Source organism: Polypterus senegalus, chromosome 6 (genome assembly GCF_016835505.1).
Source record: "Polypterus senegalus isolate Bchr_013 chromosome 6, ASM1683550v1, whole genome shotgun sequence".
Lineage (NCBI taxonomy): Eukaryota > Metazoa > Chordata > Cladistia > Polypteriformes > Polypteridae > Polypterus > Polypterus senegalus.
In genome coordinates this window covers 140,594,864-140,620,488 of record NC_053159.1, presented here as the reverse complement: position 1 = coordinate 140,620,488, position 25,625 = coordinate 140,594,864, and the positions used below count along the sequence as shown (strand labels likewise).

Genomic DNA, 25,625 nt, shown 5'->3' with positions numbered 1-25,625 from the left:
TAATATTCCCTTTCTTCACAGGGCAAGCCGTATGTGTTTGACAGAGTTTTACCACCAAACACAGCTCAGGACCAAGTCTACAACTCCTGTGCAAAGCAGATTGTTAAAGGTAAGTTTAGTTCTTGAATGCCTTAAAGCAAGCTGTGCTCCTGGCCTTTGTGTAGAAGAGGATACACTTAATTGCCAGATGTATTCACAATGATAAATAATTAAAAAATGTAATTTTCTTTCAGGGTTTAAAATGTTATTTAGAGTGAAGAATATCTAAGTGCCATTTAACAAACCATGTCATCTAATTGGCTCATTGTGTTGTACCTTTGCTGTTTTCATCAAAAGATCATCAGTTTTAAATACAAATATGGTGACTGCAGAATACAGTTACTGGACACATGAATAGTTTTAGGAATTTGGATGAAGTGTGTATTTCTTGTTAAATTAATTGATGGATTTAATTTTAAGCTTGTGTTTTCTATAATATGAGCAGTTTGAAACATTAAAATCATTGCTTTAAAACAAAGGTAAGAGTAAGGCTAGTAGGTACTCTTAAAGCGTGGGCTTGACCTCTGTACTCCCTAACAGTGACTACTATGCTGGCCAAGACTGCCTGTATTTTTCTTCAAAAAATAATTAAAAGAGGACAGTAGTACATGAGCCTTTAAATTTTCTCACAGAATTCTCTTAGCAGAGAATTGTACCTCCACATTCAGATTTGGTTCCCCAGTGCTGCTGTTGTAGCTCAATGAGGAGCCCTTTCCTTTAATGAACTGGCTTTTAACAGCATGCACTCATCTTGGTAACAGGCAGACACCACTGTTACAAGTTTAGTGTAACTCCAGGAGAAGGAAAAGTTTATTGAAAATAAAAGTACTTATTGATGGTGTGGACTTGAACCCGGACACAGACAGGCGGACATTTTAATTTCACCCAACACACTTTTATTTTCGATTATATTTACAATAATTACGTCAGTGCACTTCCCAGTGCCTCCAGCACCGTTCCCCCAAATGTCCAGGCCTCACAGTCCTTGTGCCTCTCTCTAGCTCCGTCCTCTTCCACCCGACTTCACCATCGACTGAAGGGAGGCGGCCCCTTAAATAGGAACCCGGAAGGGCTCCAGCTGCTTCCCGGCACTCCTCCGTAGCCACGCACCAGTGTGGCGGAAGTGATGGCTGTGCACCTGGAAGCCGTCCGGGTGTCCCCTGTCATCTTCCCCCCCAGCACTTCCTGGTGTGGCGGAAGTGCAGGGCTCCAGGGATATTCAGGCACCGGGGCGCCGCCTGGCGGTGGCCACGGGTCCCTACAGGGCTGGGCTTCTAAGCCCTTTACCCGTGGCCCCCAACATAACCAGGGCGGACGCCCCCTCGGATGCCACAATGGGTTGATTGTTGTGTAACTGGTATGGTTACTTTAAAATGAGCCATCATTCTTTCTGTTTTCCGTGTAATGTGCAAACCCTGCTACTTAAATTTTTGTAAAGCGTATGGAGGTAAACCTTTTAATAACAAGGGCTGTGGAGTCGGAGACAATTTTGGGTAACTGGAGTCGGGGTCGGAGTTGGCAAAAATGTACTGACTCCGACTCCTAATAAATTTAAATTGTAATGAAGTTCAAATGTCCCATTTCACAAACAATAGTCCTATTTAAGTACTTCTCTGGTGTAAGAATAAAGCCCAGTGCATAGTTGTTACTACTAGCGTGAAGTTTAGCTGAGCTATTATACAACAAGACATTCACATATTGTAATCTGGATTATGGTACATTACAAAAAATGTTTTCATTTTATTTCAGATTTAATGTGTTTAACAAGTTCACTTGAGTGTAAACAAGTGTAGTGATGTAGGTGTAGGTGTGTGCTATGGCCTGATGTGTGTTCAGGGGGTCTCGTCTTTTGTTTACACTGGCCAATGCGGTAAGAGAGCGAGCTTCCTAGCCAGTAGTTCTGTGGGTAAATGACGTGTATATTGCCTTCCTTCAATCAACATGGAAATACATTAGCATATTAAATACAGAGGAGTCGGGGAGTTGGAGTCGGAATCGGAAGTACCAGAAACTAAGGAGTCGGACTCCACAGCCCATAATAACATAGGTTAGCCTTTCCACACCCCAGCTCAAGAAGAAAGTGGACACATTCATTAGTAGGTTTACTGATTACGGTTGTAGATAATAAGCGGTGGATACAATGAAGGTGAAAACTCCCCAGATGTATTCAGTCCAAGCAGTGGATCCTTTCAAATTCCCCATATTAGGCAATACAAATAAGTGTGCTCCTATTGTTACACCTCTACTAGTTTGTAAGTTTAAATTAAAAAAAAAAACACAACCTAGCACCTGTCTTTTGGGCAACGTCAGTATTGCTTTCCAATATTGATTCCATCCATTTGGTATGTTCACTCTTTCTTCCGAAAATTTTAAATTTCCTTAAAACTGAAAGTAGGAAGCAAATGCTTAAATAGACTCTAACTGTGCAGCAATTTAGAATACTTTGAATAGCATGCAATTCCCCATTGATGGCTAGACCAAGTATAATGATTGCTTCTTGGCAGAGTACCCTGCTGGAAGTGGATAATCACTTTACCATATAAAAAAAAATGTCAGCGGTTGGAGCGGGATCAAAAGAGTACAATGTAATTTTTTACTAGGTGGAAGTAATTTAGGTCTTGAAAGGTAGTTTTCTGGCCAGTTCTGACTTCCTTTTCTCTAAAGATCACTAATGGGTCTGATGAATAAATAATATTCGGAATTTTAATTGAAATAGCATAGAAATAAGAGAAATAATGTAGATATCGTACAGTTTAGATTGGACTCTAGCATTTCATGAACTGTATGTGAGGAACAGGGGAACTTAGAAATATGTAACATACTGTACAACGTCAGATTTTTGTTCAAGTTTCCATGTATTATAATGAGGACAGCAGTTCTTAACAGACCTTCTGAAACGTGCGATCTACATACACTTTCTGAGGAAAAACTTAATTGTGTTGTAGTGGCTAACATACTGGGCTTTAAACCCAAAGTCTGAAAGTTGAATTCCCAGCTGCAGCTCACTTAGGGGTCCTTGAACAAGTTATGTATTTGCCTGTATTTTCTGGTTGTTAAAAAAAAAACAAAACTTTTAAGTCATGATACATTTATCTTCCAAATCCATAATAATAATAATAATAAATAGTAAATATCATACTTGAATAATAAAGTAGTATAAGTGGAGACACAAATTAGTTATTTATATTGTTAAGTCTTTGATAATGCATTTATCACATATAGGAATAACCCATATTTTTAAACATAACATTATGAGGGAGTAGGGAAAGGTGAGGTATCCTAAAACTTGTTAAATTTAATATCGTAGCACACTAAAATGGTTATTTTTTTCCAACGAGGAAGCATATTCTACTTGAAAGAAGGCGTCAGTGGCTTTGCTTTAAAATGGCCATATTCAGTTGCTTCTGCAAACTTAATTTTGAGAAGATGATTCTGTTATCAGCATACACAGTCACAATTTGTTGTTCATTTTCAGATGTGCAATATAGATTAATAAAGTTTTAAATGTTCTACCCATTTCACAACATCTGAACTGACTGATATTGAGCTGATCTGTGAAATTAGTGTTCATTTTTGTGCAATGTAATTAGTATACAAATCTTTAGAACATTAAAAAAAAAAAAGTCAGCATTATGAATAAAAAATTCTCATTGCAAAATCAAATCTCCAGTCATGTGATATATGCCTTTAAGCTGTTATTTTAAATATAAATGTCCACTTGTAATTTATGCTGTATTTAAACAGCAGCAGGAGACGCTTTAGTCGTCAGTTTCTTGAAAGGCCAGACTCTGTGAAAATTATGTAAACTGGTCACAACAGAGACTGTGCTGGTTTTATAAAAGTCATTGTTGGTGGGTACTGTATGTCCATAATTTATGCTGCAAAGTCTGAGCAGATTCACTTTTAATTAGAATTTGAAGTCAACTGAATTAACGTCAGCGCCCAAATCATAAAAATGAGCCAGCCACCTTTACATAATTAGAACTTGTGCTCTGTTGAATCAGTGTATTCTTGTATTATGGATATACATTTTAGTTTTTGTCAGCACTGGCACTATTTATTTAGATTTCCCATAAGGAATTATAAATACATTTTTAATGATTCTTCTTCCTTGCAGATGTCCTTGGAGGATATAATGGAACAATTTTTGCTTATGGGCAGACTTCCTCTGGTAAAACACATACTATGGAGGTGAGTTACACCTTGTCATGTCTTCAGTATGATGTCACCAGTTTTTTTAGGATCATACTAAGTTTTTTTGAAACAAAACAGAAGAACATTGTCAAGAAATTAAGGTTCCTGATGAAGATATTTTTATATTTCTTAGGTACAAATTGAGTCACTTATTATCCAAGCAATATAATGAGAATAACTGAAAGCAGGAGGACGTAATTATCTCAGAGCAAGATGCGTGTAATCAAGTTAGTGCACTAATGATAACAATTATTCCTAAATTTCCAATGGATTTCTCTAGTTAAGTCTGAAATTAAAATCACCAAAACTCTCCACTGTTATTTGGACAAGCTGTTTTTATGAATGATTGTTTTCGCTCGTTTTTAGAATTTAATTGTAACAAGCTTTTCTGCTACTTGGCCCTTATCCTCTGGGTGTTTATGGGCAGTGAAACATTTTGTGACTACAATTTTTTATTTTTATTTCTAAGGTGTGTAATATAAACTATACTGTATGTTGACTTTGTTTTGTGCTCAGCTTTGCCCACATGTTAGCCTTTTGAGCATATATTATTACAGTTGCTAAAATTACCGGAATAAGTACTGAGGTAATGCTAGTGCAACTGCGGCTTTTTTATCCTTTTTGTATTTTAATTTAGTAATTTATTTATCATATATAATATTGTAGCGACCTCCGCGTCAGGCTCAAAAAGAGAAGACGCCAACTTAATAACCCCAAACACAACCTTCTAGCACCCTCTCCAACCCCCCCTCCTGTCCCGGGTCCGGGTCCCACCCCCCCTTACCACATTAATCAATACCCTGCTGTCAGTCTTCTGTGTTGTAATCCGCACTCCCTCAATCGGACCTAGCAGACACTCAAAAAAAAAAAAGGCTTCAACCTGGCTTGGACACTACAATATTATGTGTTTCTTTAATAGTCAGGCAGTCATTTTCCAACCCGCTATACCCTAACACAGGGTCATAGGGGTCTGCTGGAGCCAATCCCAGTCAACACAGGAGGGCGCAAGGCCGGAACAAATCCCGGACAGGGCGCCAGCCCATCGCAGGGTGCGCACACACACACACACACACACGGGACAATTTCAGATCACCAGTGCACTTAACCTGCATGTCTTTGGACTGTGGGAGGAAACTGGAGCCCCTGGAGGAAACCCACGCAGACACGGGGCGAACATGCAAACTCCACGCAGGGAGGACCCGGGAAGCTAACCCAGGTCTCCTTACTGCGAGGCAGCAACCCTATCACTGCGTCAACGTGCCACCTCTTTAATACCCCTCACAGAATATTTTTATAAATTTATAAGACAAATTTTTGATGAGCCATTGTAAGATTTGGAATTCACTTGTTCGTGTTTCATATGGCCTAAAATCAGTCAGTGTGAAGGCTGCTTTGGTGTTTAGACTAAGTTTAACATAATGAAAAAGTTTAGCATGCCAAAATATAGAAAGAGCTGTACAAGTGATTGCTGTTGTGCTTCCTTTAACCACTGCCTGTGTACTGCCAGGAAAATACACGATGTTTCCTTCATTTTAACAAGCTCAGGAGTTTCGAAAAATATAGGATAGGAGCAGAATCACCTTATGGCCTCAATATAACTGCCACTGCATTTAAATGACAAGATTTCCATAAAGTAAACAATGGTTGCTTGTTGATCTGTGTGAAAGTATTTTGTTCTCAGTATGTGCTCTTTATTTTTTACAGTGTAACTAAATAGTTTGATCGAATATATTCTGTTGATACCTTGAGGTAAAAAATAATGCTTGCACAGATGTTGAAAATTGTGTGCTTCACTAAAATTCCTTTTATAATTCATGTTTAATGTTCTAATTTGTGTGTCATATTCATGAATAATTGCTGGTTTCTGATATACGGGAATGAAGGTATTTTTTATCTTTGTCCAAAGATTGGAATGAAAACTTTACTGTGCTGCCCGCCTAATTTCAGCCCCTGAGCTCCTCTTTAGCGAGGGGTTCAGAGTCCAAACATTTGGCTTGCACAGGTGGATACCCAAGAACTCCACATTGGGATCTTTTATTGCTGTTTTTCAAAGCTTTGCTGATGTTTGCCTTTGTACAGATGAGTGAAAAAGTTGAGAGAACTTTCAAACCATTAAGAAAATCTGAGGTCATTTAAATTGGTTGAATAACAGTGCCTGGGCCCTTGTAAATTGTTAATTGAATTATTTCAGACAAAAGTCTTCTAATTAAAGTTTTATTAAATAGTTTTTTTTTTTCTGAAGAAGAATAAGGTATTATATCAATGAATCGCAAGGAGTTTAATGTAATGCCATACTGTATCTTCTTCACTGATGAATAGAATGTATAGCTTACCGGACAGTAATTCTGCGGAAACCTAGCATATACTTGCCGTTGAAGGGCAAATTCTGTATGTACTGCACAAGAGCAACATATACAATTATATACTATAAATGGAGCCAAGTGCCTTTGTGGGGAAAAATATTGTCTTGCTGAAATGAAGTGACTGGTCTTGGCTGAAATCAGATGCTCACACAGTCGATGTGTTACACTCTGCATGGGCCCATTTAATGTTGTCATTGTGTGGAAAAAAAGGTCAGTCTAGATGAATGAGAATATGTATTTTGGCCCAGTAAATTATCTTGAAGCAACAACTTTTGAAAAGTGCAGCCCTTTCTAAAAAGGTGACCCTACTCTAAACAAATTTAATAAACATGTTAACTTGCTTTCTTTATTTATTTAAGGTACTTTAAAGGACCCATTAAACGGTCTACAAACCTTTTCCACTGTAGGGTCTCACTGAGGTGAAACCATTCACAACAGCATCAGGCTTAAGGTAGCAACCAGCCCCAAAGTCCATTCCCTGCATTGATCTCACACACCCACAATCACACCCATTCAGGCCTGGTCAGTTTATCAAAGCTAATCATCTTTGTAATATGGGAATAAAGCAGAATACCAAAAGAAAACAAGGCAGATGGGGGGCTGTGTACCGACAGGGGATGTGCCGAGAATCTGGAACTGTGATAGACCAGTGCTACTTTCTAATAACCAACTGGAAAAGAAACCAGAATAGTGAACTAAAAAAAAACAATGGCTTTTCCTATTAGACAATGCACAGTCACATTGAATATCTATAGCAGATTAAAATAAATGTTTAATAAATTGCCTGAAGCAGCTTGTAATGAATTGCTTATGAGCTGTAACACTTTTAGAAGTGAGATGGCTGTTATATTCTTGATGATCAGAATGCATATACTTACATTTAATTGTGAAAACATCCACTGAGAAAAGTTTAGATAATACTGAATTGTATTTTTTAAAATCATCACAATTTTACCATACCTGGAGTCAGATTCATAAAACTAGTTAATGCACAAATAGAGGCTTGAACTGTGCTTACTCAGCTTTCCATGCAAATGTTAGGATTTATAAAGAAACTTGATAGGCAACCATGTGAATATTTACCGCAGCTCTGACCCATCCATATGCAACATTTCGAAGAAACTGGTAAATGACAACATCCTTTATGAAATAGGGAAATGCTGCCCAACCAGCTACATAACAACTTGTGCATATAATAACTCATATCAAGGAGTTATTAGACTCTGAATTAACGTGACAAACATATTCCACTTTGACAGTACTGAGTATGTTGTATAGACTCTATTTTAGTTCCCCTTTAAATGGGTGAATGCTGCATATTTGCACAGAAGAACTTTTTTGGGTTTTTCTCAGTTTAGAGCGGCTACCTGTTGTCACGTCTCAGGAGGTGGCTAACAGCCCAGCTTCACTGTGTCAGGCCTGCTGTGCTACAAGCCTTAACCAACTGGTGGGGCACTACATTGAGTTTTCTTCAGGAACGTGTTTTTGCCAGCATGAAAAGGCTACTTGTAGTAACACTCAGTACTGTAATAAGGGCACCAAGTGAGAATGACGTTGCTTTTTTTTTTTAACTGCAAACAGTTACATTCCATTAACACACAAGCCACCTGTGATGCCAAGATAAGACTGACAAATGTCTTGCCTCAGTGTCCTGGGTCAACTTCCAATTCATTTATGTTAAGACAAGGTATCTTTGCAGATGTGATGGTACTTTATATGATGGTTGGCTTGCTGATTAGGTAACTTGCTGAATTTTCAGTGTTTCCTGTGGCCTTTACTATTCAAACATGCCATGACATGTGCCAGGTGGTAGCAGCTACCTATTCAGATGCTGGCGCCTGACACTTTTTCCTGACCCCCAGAACTCAAAGATGAGGCTCTATAAGGCTCCCCATAATCTTGTGTGGTCAGTTGCGGAGCACAGTCGATGTTCTTGAACGCTGGTGCCGAGGTCTTGATGCGTCAGATGGGAGGCTTCTCTTCCAGTCCATGAAGTTCTGCAGCTTCGTTATTGCATATGTATGATGTTCATTAGCATAGTTAATGTATGGTTGTTTCAGGGCGGCAACCAGGTGGAGTTTGAGGGGTGTCCAGGTGTGCACAGTTACAAGATGACTGTGATTTGTAAAGGTACATTTCATAGAAATGTGTGTTTGCCAGATTTTGTAAATCTGGTTTTTGTTTTTTCTTTTTTATGGTGTACGTTTTCCTGTTTTTTGCAAAGTTTCATAAATGAAACCCCAGGTGTGAGCTATATATTACCACACTCCAAAGCAAACAAACTCCAATGGAAACTGACACAGCAAATGCTTTTTCCTACAACTGACAAGGAAATATGATGATTGGTTCCTTTCGCTTCTTGCTGTTTTAAACAGATGTATGGTATAATATGGCTTATTGCTTAAAAATACCTTCCACCAGCACCAAATGTAATGATAAGCCTGTGTGCTGTAGGGAGCAATCTTGAGGCATCCCCTGAACCGGAATGACAAGTAAGGTGTTTTGTTTTTTTTTAAATATCATAAAGAAATATTTATGCAATGGAAAAACAAAGTGCCACAAGTACGGAACTTAACATAACACCTAATGTCCAGAGGACTTACCTATACAATTCATTGTCCCTGTCAACCATTTGGTGTGCATGGCATACTTACCCATCATCACCAGTACTCCAAAAACACTCCATGCTCAGTTTCCTTCAAACACCTTATCTCCATCCTGGCCACCTTTTCCTCCTGTCATTTAGATGCTTGTCAATATCTCCACCTGCAGCTTCAAAATCAAAGACTGCTACCTGACTGCTACCTGTTTATCTTTTAAACATCAATATGATGCAGATGTTAATTTTGCAAAAATGACATGCGTTTCCTATACAAACAAGATAGGAGCCACTTTTACGGATTTCTTTTTGCTTTCTGAGCTTTTGTTGCATCAATAGTCTGAACAGTGAGAAAGATATTCAACCATTTAGCTGATGAAGTATACAGAAAGGTTGGTATAGTGTTGGTCTATTTTACCTGTTTTGTGAACTGCAGAAAAGCCAGATGTGAACAATTAGAAAACCGCCAATTCTATGTTTCAGGACCTATCTTGGATAGTTTCTATTTTATTGTATTTATTACTAGACCAATTAATCTGTTATCATTAGACTGTATATTAATAATAACATTCTAGCTCCATGAAGTATCCTGACTGGATAAACTAGGATTCTTATGTGGATGAATGGACTCTTCATCATTTGGAATCACACTCTGTAGTGATCATTTTCTGCCAGAATATTATGCATCTTTACCAAGGATATATGTGAAAATGCAATGACTTTTTTCATCCTGTCTTTAGGAAGAAGAACTCTAATGGGCTCTCATATAGGTTATATAAAATATTTGTTGATAGGTTGTATAAAATACTAGCTGTGCTCCCCATCTAAGATGGGTTGAAATCTGAATCACCTACGTAGACCTCTTTGGTAACTTTTGAAGTGCACCATGCTATGTTTATATCTCTGTTATATGCCATTTGGTATGGGATTCATAATAGCAGTGTTAATGCTTGTGATGTGCCATCTGTTAGAACCACAGAGACCTAGCAACTGGTCAGACATACAGACAGACACACAGGCATGTATACTTTTGTTAAGGTGCTTTTATGAAATATTTTGTTGCACAGAGATTTTGAAAACTCCCTGCTTTATAAGGGGTGTGTTCAAATGAGCCAAGATTGCTCACATTAATGCAGAAGAGTCTTTTTCAGAAGGCGAGTCCTGTTTACAACTTCCCTTCTGCCGCGGCAAATTCTGTTAAGATAAACTGGTACATATACATGGTAAAACATGAATGTGGAGATGAACACCTTGCTAATGTACAGTATAACAGTTTGAGCACAGATGGTGCCACCAACACATTTGTTTGTCATGCCTGATCTGCATCCTTATTTCCATGTTAAAGAAATTGAAACTAATTGAATAAAGTGCCTTTTACTGGCAGAGGAATGCTTTTCAAATGGTTGAATAGCTTCTGTAAATCAAGTGAGAGATGAAAACTTATTTTATCTTACAAGAAAGGAAGTGATTTGAAAAGTGAGTGAGGATCCAGAGTTTTACAGACTAAGAAGCCACAGGATATTTGTGAACTTTGGTAAAAAAAAAAAAAAATCAATTTGAGATGTGTATTCTTTAGAAATTTGGGTTGCCACATTAGTACAGTATAATATTAAAATATTTCAACAAAAGAAAAAAAAAAGAAAACCGAAGGTTTCTAACCATCTCCCTTCCGCAAAACATTGTTTTGTTTATTTTTCAACAATAACAGGAACAAGGAGAAGAAATACTCAATTAAAATTTTTCATTCCCACATTTTTTTTCCAAATTAAGAAATTATTTGGATAATAACTGCAGCCACCATGGCCCTCCAGTACTGGAAAGATGCCCCTCTACACTTTAGTTATTCTTTTTTTCATGTTTTTCCATCTTGTTTCCACCTGACTATGTTCTAAAGCACATTATGTTTAGGATAGCTTAGGATGTTAAGTCAAACGTTTCAGCAGTAGAATGCCATGCCATCTAAAACTTGCATCTATTCCTTATAAATAAAGGAAGAAGATGGACAGAATTTATATTTATGAAGCTATACGGTTTGTGATGGAAACAGTCAAGGTCATCATGAGGGAATATAGGAATTTTATTTATTTATTGTAAGCACTGAATTTTGTTGATGAATTGAAACTTTCTGGACCTTTACTAGTATCTGTCCCTTTTTTCATATTCATATATATGTATGTATATATATATAATAGTGGCCTGCCGCCCAAACCTGACACAGACAGATGCAGGACACAAGTTCAGCACACACGTTTTAATTTTTTTTTCCCGTTGGAAACACCTTCCCCCGTTTCCCACCTATACAGCACAGTTCCCAAGCACAGTACACAGCACCAAAACACCCTTTCCTTCTTTCTCTTTTCTTCCTCTTTCTGCCTATACTCCCCCTGGCAAGCGTCGTCCTATGTCTCCCGACTCTGGCTTCCAGAGTAGTGGCAGCTGGCTTCTTTTATAGAGCACCTGGAAGTGCTCCAGGTGTCTGGTGATCTTTTTTCGGCAGTACTTCGCATGTGGCAGAAGTTCTGCACCAAAGGGTTCAGCTGTTCCTGCAACCATCCCTTGGTGTTGCTCATGGAACCCAACAGGGCTATGGTAAACTCCAACTCCCATAGAGCCCTGTGGAAGTCTGAGGCACCACTGCAACCCAGAGAGGTTGCTATCTAGTGTCCCGAGGAAGATAAAGCCATGAGCACTCTCTCCAACACCCAACCCAGCCCTTGCATTATATAGGCATCCCAATCGGGCAAAGACCCTTGCCATCTGCCACAATATGTAAACAGACAACAGTAAAATATAACCGGAGAATGAAACAGCCTCTTCACAGTGCCCACCACTCCATGAGTTCCCATCAAGAACTTACCTTGCATGAACAGAGTTAGCCATTGATTGGAAGCCAGAATGACATCTGAGGAAAAATAAAAAAAACTTTGTGGAAAGTGGATTACAATCCCGGTCTACACGACTATGCCAATTCAAAATACTAGCGCTGGACACACCTTCAGTCTGTGCCAAAGATGGTTAAAACAATACAAGATTATAAAAAGGAGACCTCTGTAAATTAAAGGAAAGTCAGCTGGGAGTTATTCAGCAGCAAAGGCCCATTTAGCAGCAATTGTGCCTAAATAGCCTTTGATGGAAAGGAGAAAGAAAGACAGCAGGAAAAAGTTCCAAAGAAAGAACATTTGAGTGGAGAAAGGGGTTTTATAAGAAAGAATAGATAGGAGAATCTTTAAGACATTACACCAGAAACCCGTAGCCTCAAGGAATTCCCAGAATATGTGTAGGAAGGTACCTGGGGATTTAGAGAAACAAATGGAGTCTGCTGAAAAACTCACAGAAGAGCATTCATGAAGATAAAAGTGATTTACAAATTAAAATTTAGTATGTTGGTAATTGGAGTTACTAAATGATAAAGTAATTTTCCTAAAAAAAAATGTATCTCAGGAACGAATAGTGAAGGAGGGAGTGTTATGCTTGAAAAACCAACTGGTTTGTTCATGTTTTTACTGGTGAGCTACTGTATATTGGGCTGAATGGCCTGTTCTCACCCAGACTTTTCTAATGTTTTAAGAATGGCTTTTCATAGGGCTGTATATACCATAATGCAGAGAGACCTGTTTTTTGTTTTATGAAACAGAGACTGAACAAAGGATAGCAAAGGATGAGAAAACAAAGGAGAAGACACAGAAACACAGTGAGACTTAAGAGCAGACCTAAGATAAAACAAAAAAGGAAAGAATGGCATTGAGAATCAGGCCTTAAAGATTTGGAAAGTTCAGAGCCCCAAGATGTCAAAAATGTTGCCAAGTGTGACAATACCTTACTGCCTCCAGGCCAGAAATGAAACAAGGTTGCTCACGACAAGCAAGGCCAGACTTTGAAAATTGGGACTGAGAGAATGCAGGCTTGGGCAGGGGTCTTAGATTTTCTCTGCCTTATGCCATCTAGTAAGTGCCTATATAACTAGTTGACCCAATTTTAATTAAAACTGTTTAAATCTCAGAGAAATAAAAGCAAGGAGTGAGAAAATTCTTGAAAAAAAAAACTAATCAGGGAAATGCAATGGTGAAATATCTTGGGGTTAGTTGGATTCTCAAACAGACTGATTTGAACATATGTGCCCAATTATATTGCTGGATTGCTTATAGATGTACAGTATGCCATGATGACTTTGTAAAGCAGCTTTCTTGTGTAAGATACATAATTAACAATACTCATAATGTTGGCATAACAACACAAGTTTTTATTGCTAAATAGCACTGTCTTCTGTCTCTTTTCTAGGGTAAGTTGCACGATCCTCAGCTCATGGGAATTATTCCCAGAATTGCACATGACATCTTTGATCACATTTATTCCATGGATGAGAACCTGGAATTTCACATCAAGGTTGGTGTTTCCTGATAACATACATGAAGCTTCTAGCATAGCATGTTTTCCAGCATTTATTAAAGTGGCCAAGATAATCTTATGACAATTTAGAGCATTGTGATCATGAGTCGTACAGAAAGTGCTCATATTGTACACAGATAAAGAATGTTAGCAAATGATTTATTTATTAGCCTGACCACAGTGGTACATGTTTTATTTGTAATCTCAATTGATAATGCACATTTTTTGTGTAAAAAGTTCTTTTAAATTTTTCAAACCCTTAAAGACAGCTTGCACTTTTATTCAGGGACTGTGGTAATAAGAATTTGTGTGCTAATTTAAATTTATAGTATGTAGCATGTTCTGTCTTTTCTATTAGGTTTCATACTTTGAGATCTACTTGGACAAAATTAGAGATCTCTTAGATGGTAAGTCAATATTTGGGTTTTGTGGGTGGAATCACTACTAAGTCGTCAGCCTCACGGTTCTGAGAATCTTGTTTCAAATCCCATCCTGTTAACTTTGTTTTACAAGTTCTTGTTGTATCTGTTTGGGTTTCTCTTAATGTTCTGGGTTCCCTCCTTTTATCCAAAAGGTAAGTAAATGAGTGGTTGTGTGTGCGACACTGGGTCAGGGATGGAATGGCATCACATCTAGTGCTGGTTCCTGCCTTGTGCCTAATGCCACTGGGAGTTGACTAGGTTCTCTGTATGTAAGCCTTACATTGAAAACCTCAGTTAATATGATGTCTGGATGCATATATTTGTCTGTTTTTTGCAGCTTTATTTTAGCATTTACAGTGTTAAACAGTTTACTTTGCATTACCATCTTAAAGTAAATGGTTATAACGTTATCTTTTTGTTTAGTCTCAAAAACAAATCTTGCTGTTCATGAAGACAAGAATAGAGTGCCATATGTCAAGGTGAGAGATTGTTTCTTTTTCCAATGTGATTGTTCCTATTTTTCCTTAATTTCCACTTTATTGATAACGGTTAACTGATGAAATATCCTTTAAAAAAAGTGTTTAGAATTTTTGTGAACAACCTTTGATCTTTAAGAGTAAATACCAGCTATAATTAACTTGATTTTTTACTTTTAATATGTGTGTGTTTTGTTATTTAACACTTGCATAATTATGGAACACTATTGCCGCCACTCAAAAATAATTGTGATTTTTGCATGGAGATCTTTTTTGCGGCAGCCAGCCTTGGTTGTCTAGTGACAGCTTTTGAGGGAGGGGGTTAAGCATGTACATGGCTTGCAATCAAGTGACTAGAAGTGAACACATGTTATAGGTATAGATTTAGTTTAAATATAAATTCTTTAGTATAGACAGAGTGTAAGAAAAGAGCTAGGATTCCTTTAGACTGATTGGTATTGTTGTGTGTGTGCTTAACTTAACTTGTTGCTAACACTTCTCAATTAACAAAATACATTTAGTTCTTCTTGCGCTGTGAAGTAAATAACATCGGTCCCCCCCCTTTTTCCATCTCCAACCCAAGTCCCTAAAGATTCCAATATGAACACTGGCTGCTACGATACCAGATCATACTGTTTCAAAATATCTAGAGCAAATAACTGGATTAAAATGAAACAGATACTCACATTTCTGTTACCAGATTGCACATAGTATGCTCTTTTGTGTTTAACTGTGTGATTGAATCCTGCAAAGGGCTGACATGCTGTTCACCATGCTCTCTTCTTGCCTTGTGCCCAGTGTTGCCACAGTAATCACTGTCTCGCCACGACCCTAAATTCAGCATATGCAGGATTAAATGTATGCCTGTAATGTCAGTTCAGTTCATTTCAGTCAGTCACTTGATTCCATGCATAATCTCTTACTCACTAACTGTCATTAGACAACCAGAGCATGTGCATGCAGCAGGTAATATCTTTGTAAAATATCACAGTACTTTTGGGAAATAAGTGTTTTGAGGGGCAGCAATAAGCTTCAGTAGAGACTTGTACTGTGTAACCCTTTGAAATCTCCTGTAGGTGTAAGACATTCACATTGTTTATGCAATTGGCATGTTTGTTTTCTATTCAAGTAAATTCATTATGGGAAAATGGTGTAATGTTTTGAATGTGTTACTTTTAGTTTGGGAGTAATTGGTTTTAAAAATAATAATTAATTACTTTTTTTTTTTTTAAAACATGTAGGGTTGCACTGAAAGATTTGTTTCCAGTCCTGAAGAAGTTTTGGATGTAATTGACGAAGGCAAAGCAAACCGCCATGTTGCTGTTACAAGTATGACTGTCTTACATCTCATTGTGTTTTTGCATTTTAAAAGTACCATTCTGTGTATATAGCTGACAAGAACATTAGTCCCATTATATGTAGAGCTCTTCTGGCTGTAATTCTGCACCCAACTGGCATTTTCATTTAGATTCTGCTAAGTCTTTAGGAGTGTTTAAGGTTCCATTAGACAACAGTGCTCTTCCCCCAAAAAATGTCATCAAGTATTCAGTATCATGACTGTTGTATTAATTTGTGCCTCTTAGCTCTACAATAACGATTGTGGTTTCCCATAAAGAGTTCTACTACTATTTCAAAAACTGGTTCTGTAATTTGACTTGTGATTCTGTGAACTGTTTGTTCTTTGCTTCTTTTAATCCTGACCATGTTTATCACTTGACCGACTGTGTGATGAAAATTTAGCACACTGAACTATAATTATGGAAAGCTGCTGTATACAGCATTTGAAAAGATTATATTCTTATAATAGTGTTACATAATTAGTATACTAGAAAAAAGTGTTTATGATGAATAAGATGAAGAAACAAAATGAAGTGACATTGTGCTAAGGGAGGATAGCGGAGAGTGTGCAAGTTTGGAAAAAATGCTTTCGTTAGGCATACTACGCTCCCTTTTCTGTTTTAAAATGGAAATGTATTTTAATGAAATTAATGCAATATAGGATTGATAAAATTATCACTGTTCTTTTTATGTATCAGTATTCAGCAATAATAGTGCATTGTAATGTTTGCCTTGAGTTAGACATGAATGAGCACAGCTCCAGAAGTCACAGCATTTTTCTGATTAATATCAAACAAGAAAACGTGGAGACTGAAAAAAAGCTGAGTGGCAAACTCTATTTGGTCGACCTGGCTGGTAGTGAGAAGGTATGTATGAGTCGGAGTCTACCATTGTTTGCTCATTTCTGATTTATTATGAGACAATGAGCATTATGTGTGTAGAGTTTTGAGGTAATCATGAGTAGTAGACTAGATAATGGAATAATAAATAAATAATTTCTATTTGCACTTATTTTTGTTTTCTGATCCAACTTAAGGATTACATTTGTTACATTTTCTTAAAGCACTTAATCATTTTTTTTTTTTTTACAGTTATCACTCACTTTCATTTCTGGTTGATGACAGTTTGTCATTATATTGTTATCCCATTTTAGCTGAGAAGTGTTTAAGCTCAACAGCTATCCATAGAAATCTCTGTGTCCTGTCTAGAACCGTAGAATGTATAGATGTCAGGTATTATGTTCTTTATTGTGCTTATGCCCCACATGTTTCATGATTAGTATAATACAAAAATTAGAAAGGAAGCAAAAAGGTATGATAGCAGAAAACTGCAGGGTTTCTCTGTCCAGGAGGCCAGTCTCGCTACATCTCTAATACTGACCAAATCCCCTCTCCCTCACCTCTACTCACCCTGTCTGCCATCTCAAAGTTCAGAGATCTCCTGTAATGAGAGGTTTTCGTTGCCTGTAGAGTCTCTCCCTTTTCATTCGAAGTGTGAGGCTGCCATAACTGTTTAATGTTGCCTGAATCAAGCAGCCACAACATACTCAGTCTTAGAGAGGCATACACAACTCCCTGATGTTGGAAAATATTAATGTATCTGGGAGAAGAAAAAAAGAACATCATTTTGAGCATCTACAGAGTATCAAAAAGAGCTGTACATGACAAGAGGCCGGTGTTCTTATTAAACTTACAATAGGTCTCTCCGGCTATGTCTCACCTTTCAATTGCAGCACCAACACAAGATGTTTTACAAATCCATCAAAATATAAAGTGGAGATATGTTGCATGCTTGTCAGTCTTGCAAGTAAGAATTTCATTGTACTCTGACAATAAACTTGAAATGAACACGCTCCTCTCCAAATGAATACATTAAAGGTGTATTTACCTCAAGTTTGTTAAATGAATCGCTTGTGTCAGTTGTGAGATCTATAGCAAAATCTGAGGAAACATCTTTGGTGCCTGCTTGGTGAGAGTGCATGTTATGGCCACTTAAAAATTTTCAAAATTGATTTACTATTGATTTTTAACTAAACATTATGGGAGAAGGTTTTGTGTATTGCTTCTTAAAAACTATTGTATCAGGAAGAATGATTATTTCATGAAATCCTGTTACTGTTACTATGACAGTGTTGAAGAAAAGTATTTTTATTAGTCTATGATTTCCATTAATTGTTAGAATAATTTTTACTTGACATTCAAATGGCTGTGGTTAGGCAAAATTAAATATGAACACCACGCTCTGAGTGTCTGGGCATATATACATTTATAATTTCTGCTGTATTGCACTGAGCATTCTTTTACAGTATCAAATGTTTTTTTTCTTTTAAATACAAAAAATTACTGTTTTGGTGATTTGTTACGGAATTCATTAAGTACATACAGTATTTTGAATACCACTTTTCATGATCAGAAAAGATGTAAAAAATATTTGTTCTTCTAAAATTTGTTTCATGAGTGATTTTTTTTTTTAAATTGTTCCTCCTTTACTTATACTGTAAGTTTCTACTTTTTATTAGCATTTTTACTGAACTCTTTTTAAACTTCTGTTGAATATGAGAACAGAATTGTGTTTTACTGTTAGACTGGCTGCTGTTAAAGATGTTGGTCACATCTGAGCATAGTCATGTCATTCATACTTTTCTTAAGGTTAGCAAAACCGGGGCGGAAGGAGCTGTTCTGGATGAAGCTAAAAATATCAATAAATCCCTTTCTGCTTTGGGCAATGTCATCTCTGCACTGGCTGAAGGAACTGTAAGACATCTTCACATTTTCTTGCTTTTTCTCTGTGCCCAGTGTGCTTTTCCTTATAATATTTACTGCTGTTTACACTGAAACATTTTATGCGGGTGAAAACTTCACCTTTCATACATTTAGATCAAAGTTTCTGTCAGTAACTTCCTACATATGTAATGCAGTATTTGTGTTAATTCAAAGGCCAATTAATAAAAAAAATCCATTCATGACAAGTTATTTTTATTTTTTTTTACATGCATAAAGAAACACTGGATAAGGCCTATAGCCGTCCTCTTCTAAACTAACTGTAAATACTTTAGATAGATATTTATTGTCATTGTCACTTTTACAAAGGAACAACGAAATTGAAGGTGCAGTCGACTCTTAGTGTGAGGCATAAGAGTTAAAAAGACAAGAAGAGAGAAAATAATAACAAACCGAATAGTAATAAAAGTACTTTACAAAATATTACAAATTGCACTGATTGACTTAAGGTCAATATTGTACATTGGGAGAATGATATGGAGCAGTTTTATTCCGAGTACTCTGTGTACTTACGCTAAAGTCTCTTGTAATTCGCTCTGTCAAGCGAGTAATTTGACTTGGGTGCCCCACTCAGTGGGAGGGCAACTGGATTTGAGGCTGAAGGGTCTTTTGATATAAAGAAGCACAATTTTTTTTTCCCTTTAGGACAAAGGTGTCTGTCAATTATGTCCAAATCAGATTTCTTAAAGATTTTGTCAATCCATAGTCACGTACAGTAGATAATTTATAAAATACTGCTGCTGTATGTTCAGTGTACAGTGCTGGCAACTTCCTGTTGAAGCAGATTATTTTTTTAGAACAATGCCATGGAAATGGCTAAGAATCTTCAAACCTTTCTTTTATTATTTATCTTTTTCTGGTTCTGTAATTAAATAAGCATTCATATTGGTTTTTCTATCATATTCTTGTAGGATTTTATTAAATTCTTTGCTCGTTTGAATGGCACTTTACATGCTTATCTAGTTAGATGAGCCTCAGAGTGGTGGACAACTGGAAAAGTGATCTCTTATTCCTTAATCCTTCCTGCATCAATGTACAGTATATCTAATTTATATACTGTTTTACGTGCACTCAACATTAAATTTGTTATCTTTATTGAGCAGCATGTTATTTGTTAAAGTGCAAATGCTAATGGAATATTGCTAGATATTTAAAAATATCTGTAGATATTGAGTGTCACTATTTTTGTTGTACTTGCAATGTATTCAGAAAGCATGCAGATCCTTTAACTTTCTGCAATTTATGCACACCTTATTGTTATGTAGTTTTAATTTTAAATGGATAAATTTGCCATTTTCATCCATCAATCTACACTCAATAACCTATATTAGCAAAGTGGAAGCATGTTTTCAGAAAGGTTTGTGAATTTACTTAAAATCTCTGTTTTTGTAGAATAGAATGCTGTATTCTATTTGTTTTAGTCTGTGTGCCATGTCAGTTTATTTTAAATTCAGTGAGTACTATATTTAAACATTTTTTCTATTTTCTAATCTTCATAATATATATGTATTTTTTCTTTATAGAAAACCCATGTTCCTTACAGAGACAGTAAGATGACCCGCATTCTTCAAGACTCTCTTGGGGGAAACTGCAGAACTACAATTGTTATTTGCTGTTCTCCTTCGATTTTCAATGAAGCTGAAACCAAATCAACCCTAATGTTTGGACAAAGGTAGATAAACATTATCTTAAGAAATGTGGTCCACATAGAAATGTATTTCTGACTATACTTGATGCTGAATATTTAATTGCGACACCTGTCCTCGCTATTGAGACAAATCTACTTCATAGAACGTTTATCTCCAGATATGTGGTCAGAAGCACAAGTCGTGCTCTACAAAATGAAAATATGGTTATCGGATTGATATTGGAGTCAAGTATAATGGTGCATAATGATTGGAGTAGATTACTATGGCTGGACTTTGTAGTTATGAGACAAGTACAGTTTATATTACAGTATCGTCAGCATATTACTAAAATGCTACGGCTTTGCACAGGAAAATATCACACTACTAAACAATGTGAAATGTGAATTTAAAGTTCATGGTACATTTTCTGTCTGATGGCTTTCACTTAAATTAGATTGCTTTGTGCAGTCGTAGGTCTGTTCTTTTTTTTTCTTCTGTCTTTCCTTTGGATACTGTGTTGCTTCACTTTTATTCTATGAGGGCTGATTGAAAAGTAATGAGATTTATATTTTTATTTAGAATTGGAAGACTCCACAGGCTAATATTCACTTCTATAGCGTTCTAAAGGACAATACGTTAAAAGAAATACATCTTTGAGAGCAGGCCATTCAATATAGCTGGATATTTTGTGATCATCTAAAGTTTTAAAAATATCAAGTTGACATTTGAATTTCCTACAGAGGTCTGGACTCCTATGTTCATGTCTATAGTTCTCGAAATGAAGAGTTGTGCACAGATATATATGAGAGTATTTTTCATCTCTGCCTATGTAATCTTGTTGATGAACTCATTTTAAATTAACAGCTGTCATTCACTCTACTTACTCCTTTTATTATTTTAAACATTTTTGTCTTGTCACCCTCCATTTGCTTGAAATGAAAAAGACTGAACTCTTTCAATCCTCCTCTTGTTAATATTGAGATCAAAACAGTTTCTGGATAATGCCTTACGGTTTAAGCCTCGGGTCTCTTCATTTGGTCTGCTCACAGGTTACTATATTTTAAATTGCTATTTGCACTGTTGAGATGTGTACTCCTATGTCTTTTAAAACTTCCTACCCTTGATGTGTAATTAGGAGTAACATTCCTACTTAACATTCAGAACTTAAAATTGTATACAAGTTAAATTATTACATACCCTCCATATTTTGTCCAAGTCTGTCTGTAAGGATATTGGTGATTTTTAAAGGCATTTCATAATGTACCTGTTTTCATGACACTTGCAAATTAAATTGAGTTATCAGTAAAGTCATTTATAGAATTCAAAAGGAGTAGCGTCCCCAGCATTAGCCCCTATGGGAATCCACTTCTGAACTCACTTTGAGATTCCTCACCATAACATCATCTTTTATCTGTTCTTAATTCAATTTTCCATTTCATTCGCTGAAGGTGCCAGATGTCCCTGCTTCTTGCAGTTTAATATAAACCAATCTTGGATGTAGTACTTTGTATAAAGCTACATGAAAGCAGAAGTAGACAATAATGCTTGCTAATTTTAATTTTTATACTTGCATTGCGTCGTCATAAAACTCCATCCAGAATATTATTACAGCAGGATGCACACCATCCATCTCTGACCATGTTAGCCATCTGCTGACACACCCAAATGAGGTATCTGTTCTCTGTCTTTTCATTTATTATTGCTCCAGTTAATTTTCCTGAGATGCACAACAAGCATCTTGGTCAGTATCACCCTGATCACCTTTTATATACGCTGGAATAAGGTGCTTATATTCAGTCGTTTAGCTCTCTTGGTACACTTGACACTTCAGTTTTTCTTTTTTTCTTAAATGAGTGTGTTATATTCCTATCTCTTATAATGTCAGTGATTATTTCCAGACCCCTTTTGTTGTCACAAATGTACATCAGAAACATGGAAGGCACTTAACAGCTCGATAGGGAAGAAAGAAAACAAATTTCACATGACTCATGTCATATAATCCATATGTCAGTTGTCCAATCATATCCTCAAAATGAACAAAACACATACATTTTTTACTAAACTATTGTTAAATAGATGGTTCTGGAAAAATCTGTGCACATCATAAACAGGAAACACATTCCGTAATGCATTGCTTCTGATCTTAGAAATTGACTGGCATCTTATTTAGGACTGGCTCGTTTGTGCCCACAGTGGCCAAGCATCAGTCTAGCTTCTGATTCCCCATGATCAGGAATTGGCATTTATGTTGATGAAATGCAAAGAGGGAAATCTGAACACTGATTTTGAAACCTTTTAGCCAAAGCTGCATCAGCTACCAATGTCACATCAAATGAAGACTGACAAACAGAAAAAAAAATTCAACGTTTTGAAAATATGACAATAACAACAAATAGTGGTCATAAAGAGAAGTAAATCAATATTATCTCTTGATAATACTTATTTGAAGCAATTCTATTTTATTTAGCTGATCAAACCATGTATTGATAGTACTCTTAAGAAACCCCCAGCATTAACAGCTGATTTACACAAGTAGTTTCATTTGGTGTAAGAAAGCAAGTGTGCATAAGCACATATTGCTGCCTTTTAAAGATATTTTGATGAAAACTGCCAATATTATGTAATCTGGTAAGGTCACAAGTGCCCTAGCTGAATTGTACTTTCCCACTTCTCCCTGAGTTTGCTTTTTTTCTTTTTTTTTCTTGTGAATCATATCACAAAGGCTGGGCTGACGAGTCACTCTATCCTGTCAAGACAAATTTTACTTCATGCCCATTAGTTTTACAGATGATTATTATTACAAAGTATATATATATTTTTTTTTAAAGAAGTCAAGGTTTACTTAAATTATACAACAACAACAACAACAACATTTATTTATATAGCACATTTTCATACAAACAGTAGCTCAAAGTGCTTTACATATTAAAGAATAGAAAAATGAAAGACATAATTATAAAAAAATAAATCAACATTAACATCGAATAAGAGTAAGGTTCAATGGCCAGGGGACAGAAAAACAAAAACTCCAGACGGCTGGAGAAAAAATAAAATCTGTAGGGATTCCAGACCATGAGACCGCCCAGTCCCTCTGGGCATTCTACCTAACATAAATGAAACAGTCCTCTTTGGATTTAGGGTTCTCACGGAAGGGCTTGATGATGATGATGGTCACGTAGACTTCTTCCTTTTAATCCGTCCATCATTGTTGGAGCATCATGAAGCTTTGAGTAGGTGGAGGTGGCGCAGGCCACCACCACAAAGAAACCGGAAAAAGAAAACAGAAAAGAGAGTAGGGGTCAGTACCGATTTTAGAGCCACCATGAATAGTTGTTATGATGAATTGAAGATACAGAGTATCAGGATTAAGTTAAATTATGATTAAAATGAAGTTATAAAAGGCCATGTTAAAGTAATGTGTTTTCAGCAGTGTTTTAAAGTGCTCTACTGTATCAGCCTGGCGAATTCCTATTGGCAGGCTATTCCAGATTTTAGGTGCATAACAGCAGAAGGCCGCCTCGCCACTTCTTTTAAGTTTTGTTCTTGGAATTCTAAGGAGACACTCATTTGAGGATCTGAGGTTACGATTTGGAATATAAGGTGTCAGACATTCCGATATATAAGATGGGGCGAGATTATTCAAGGCTTTATAAACCATAAGCAGAATTTTAAAGTCAATTCTGAATGACACAGGTAACCAGTGTAGTGACATTAAAACTGGAGAAATGTGTTCGGATTTTCTTTTCCTAGTTAGGATTCTAGCAGCTGCATTCTGCACTAGTTGCAAACGATTTATATCTTTTGGGTAGTCCTGAGAGGAGTGCGTTACAGTAATCTAGTCGACTGAAAACAAACGCGTGAACTAATTTCTCAGCATCTTTCAGTGATAAAAGAGGTCTAACTTTACTTATGTTTCTTAAGTGAAAAAATGCTGTCCTAATGATCTGATTAATATGTGATTTAAAATTCAGATTACAGTCAACAATCACCCCTAAGCTTTTACCTCCGTCTTGACTTTTAATCCTAATGTATCCAGTTTATTTCTAATAGCCTCATTGTATCCATTATTGCTGATCACTAAAATTTCAGTTTTCTCTTTATTTAACTTGAGAAAATTACTATTCATCCATTCTGAGATACTAGTAAGATATTGTGTTAGTGAATCAATAGAATCGGGGTCATCAGGTGCTATTGATAAGTACAGCTGTGTGTCATCAGCATAGCTGTGGTAGCTCACGTTGTGCCCTGAGATAATCTGACCTAACGGAAGCATGTAGATTGAGAATAACAGCGGACCCAGGATAGAGCCTTGTGGAACACCATATTGGATATCATGTGTCTTCGAGTTGTAATTCCCACAACTAACAAAATATTTTCTCCCTGTCAGGTAGGATTCAAACCAATTTGAATAATGTGTTCAATCACTTAATCACTTATTAGGCCAATTTATAGTTGATAATCAACCTAATAATAATAATTTCATTAATTAATTAATTTTTAATAGTACTTTTCTCATTACTCAAAGCATTTTTTTCATAGTGAGAGGGGAGTCACTTAAACACCACTAATGTTTAGCATCTACCTGGATGATGCAATGGCAGCCATTTTGTGCCAGTGTACTAACCAATTATTAGCCATTAGGTGGTGAAGTGGTGAGAGAAATAGTTTGCCAATTAGAGACAGGGAATGATTATAAGGCCAGAATGACTAGGCCAAGGTGGGCAATTTATCCAGAACATTGGGATACAATCTACTATTTGCCCAAGGACAGAAGAGTCAGAACCTCGGTTTTACATCTCATCCAAAGGACGGTGCCATTTTTATACCACAGTTACCCTGTCACTCTACTGGGGCATTGGGATCCACATTCATACCACAGGGTAAGTGCCCCTGCTGGCCTCACCAACACCTCTTCTAGCAGCGGCCTAAGCTTTTCCTAGATGTTCTCCCATCCAAGTACTGGCTGGGCACAAACTTGCTTAGCTTCAGGTTTGATGAATTGTTTTGAAGGGCATATGGTATGGCTGCAGAAAACCCACACAGTCATAGAAAGAACATCGATATTAACCACCATGCTGGTGACTCAGTGCAGGTCCATGGAGCTGTAAAGCAGCTTTGCTTACTTATATGCTACTATCCATCCATTTTCCTTGCTAGCTTACTCCAATATTGAGTTGTGAGGCATGTACTTCATACTAGCAGCTATAGGAACCTATCTGAATTAAAAAGTCAATTCATTGCACACACTCGCACTAAGCCAGTCTTGTGTTGTCCATTAGCATAATTTGGGATTGAATTACATAACATTTTGCATTGCAGGGAACCATATCATACCTGGTCAGCATCCGCATCAGCCTTGGATGGAACACCATCCATCTCCAGACACACTTACTTACATTC

The 25,625-nt window shown here is 36.7% G+C and overlaps 1 protein-coding gene across 2 annotated transcripts in view; it reads left to right on the top strand.

Annotated features, from left to right (window-relative positions):
- The window catches only part of kif5c (kinesin family member 5C), a 171,640-nt gene that overhangs the window by 76,165 nt on the left and 69,850 nt on the right, over positions 1-25,625 (top strand). For both annotated transcript variants that reach the window (XM_039757346.1, XM_039757345.1), the window contains exons 2-10: positions 22-109; positions 4,157-4,230; positions 13,474-13,578; positions 13,940-13,988; positions 14,427-14,482; positions 15,721-15,808; positions 16,559-16,683; positions 18,466-18,570; positions 20,121-20,269. In XM_039757346.1, the coding sequence (XP_039613280.1) occupies positions 22-109; positions 4,157-4,230; positions 13,474-13,578; positions 13,940-13,988; positions 14,427-14,482; positions 15,721-15,808; positions 16,559-16,683; positions 18,466-18,570; positions 20,121-20,269 (839 nt within the window). The remainder of the gene's footprint in view (positions 1-21; positions 110-4,156; positions 4,231-13,473; positions 13,579-13,939; positions 13,989-14,426; positions 14,483-15,720; positions 15,809-16,558; positions 16,684-18,465; positions 18,571-20,120; positions 20,270-25,625) is intronic.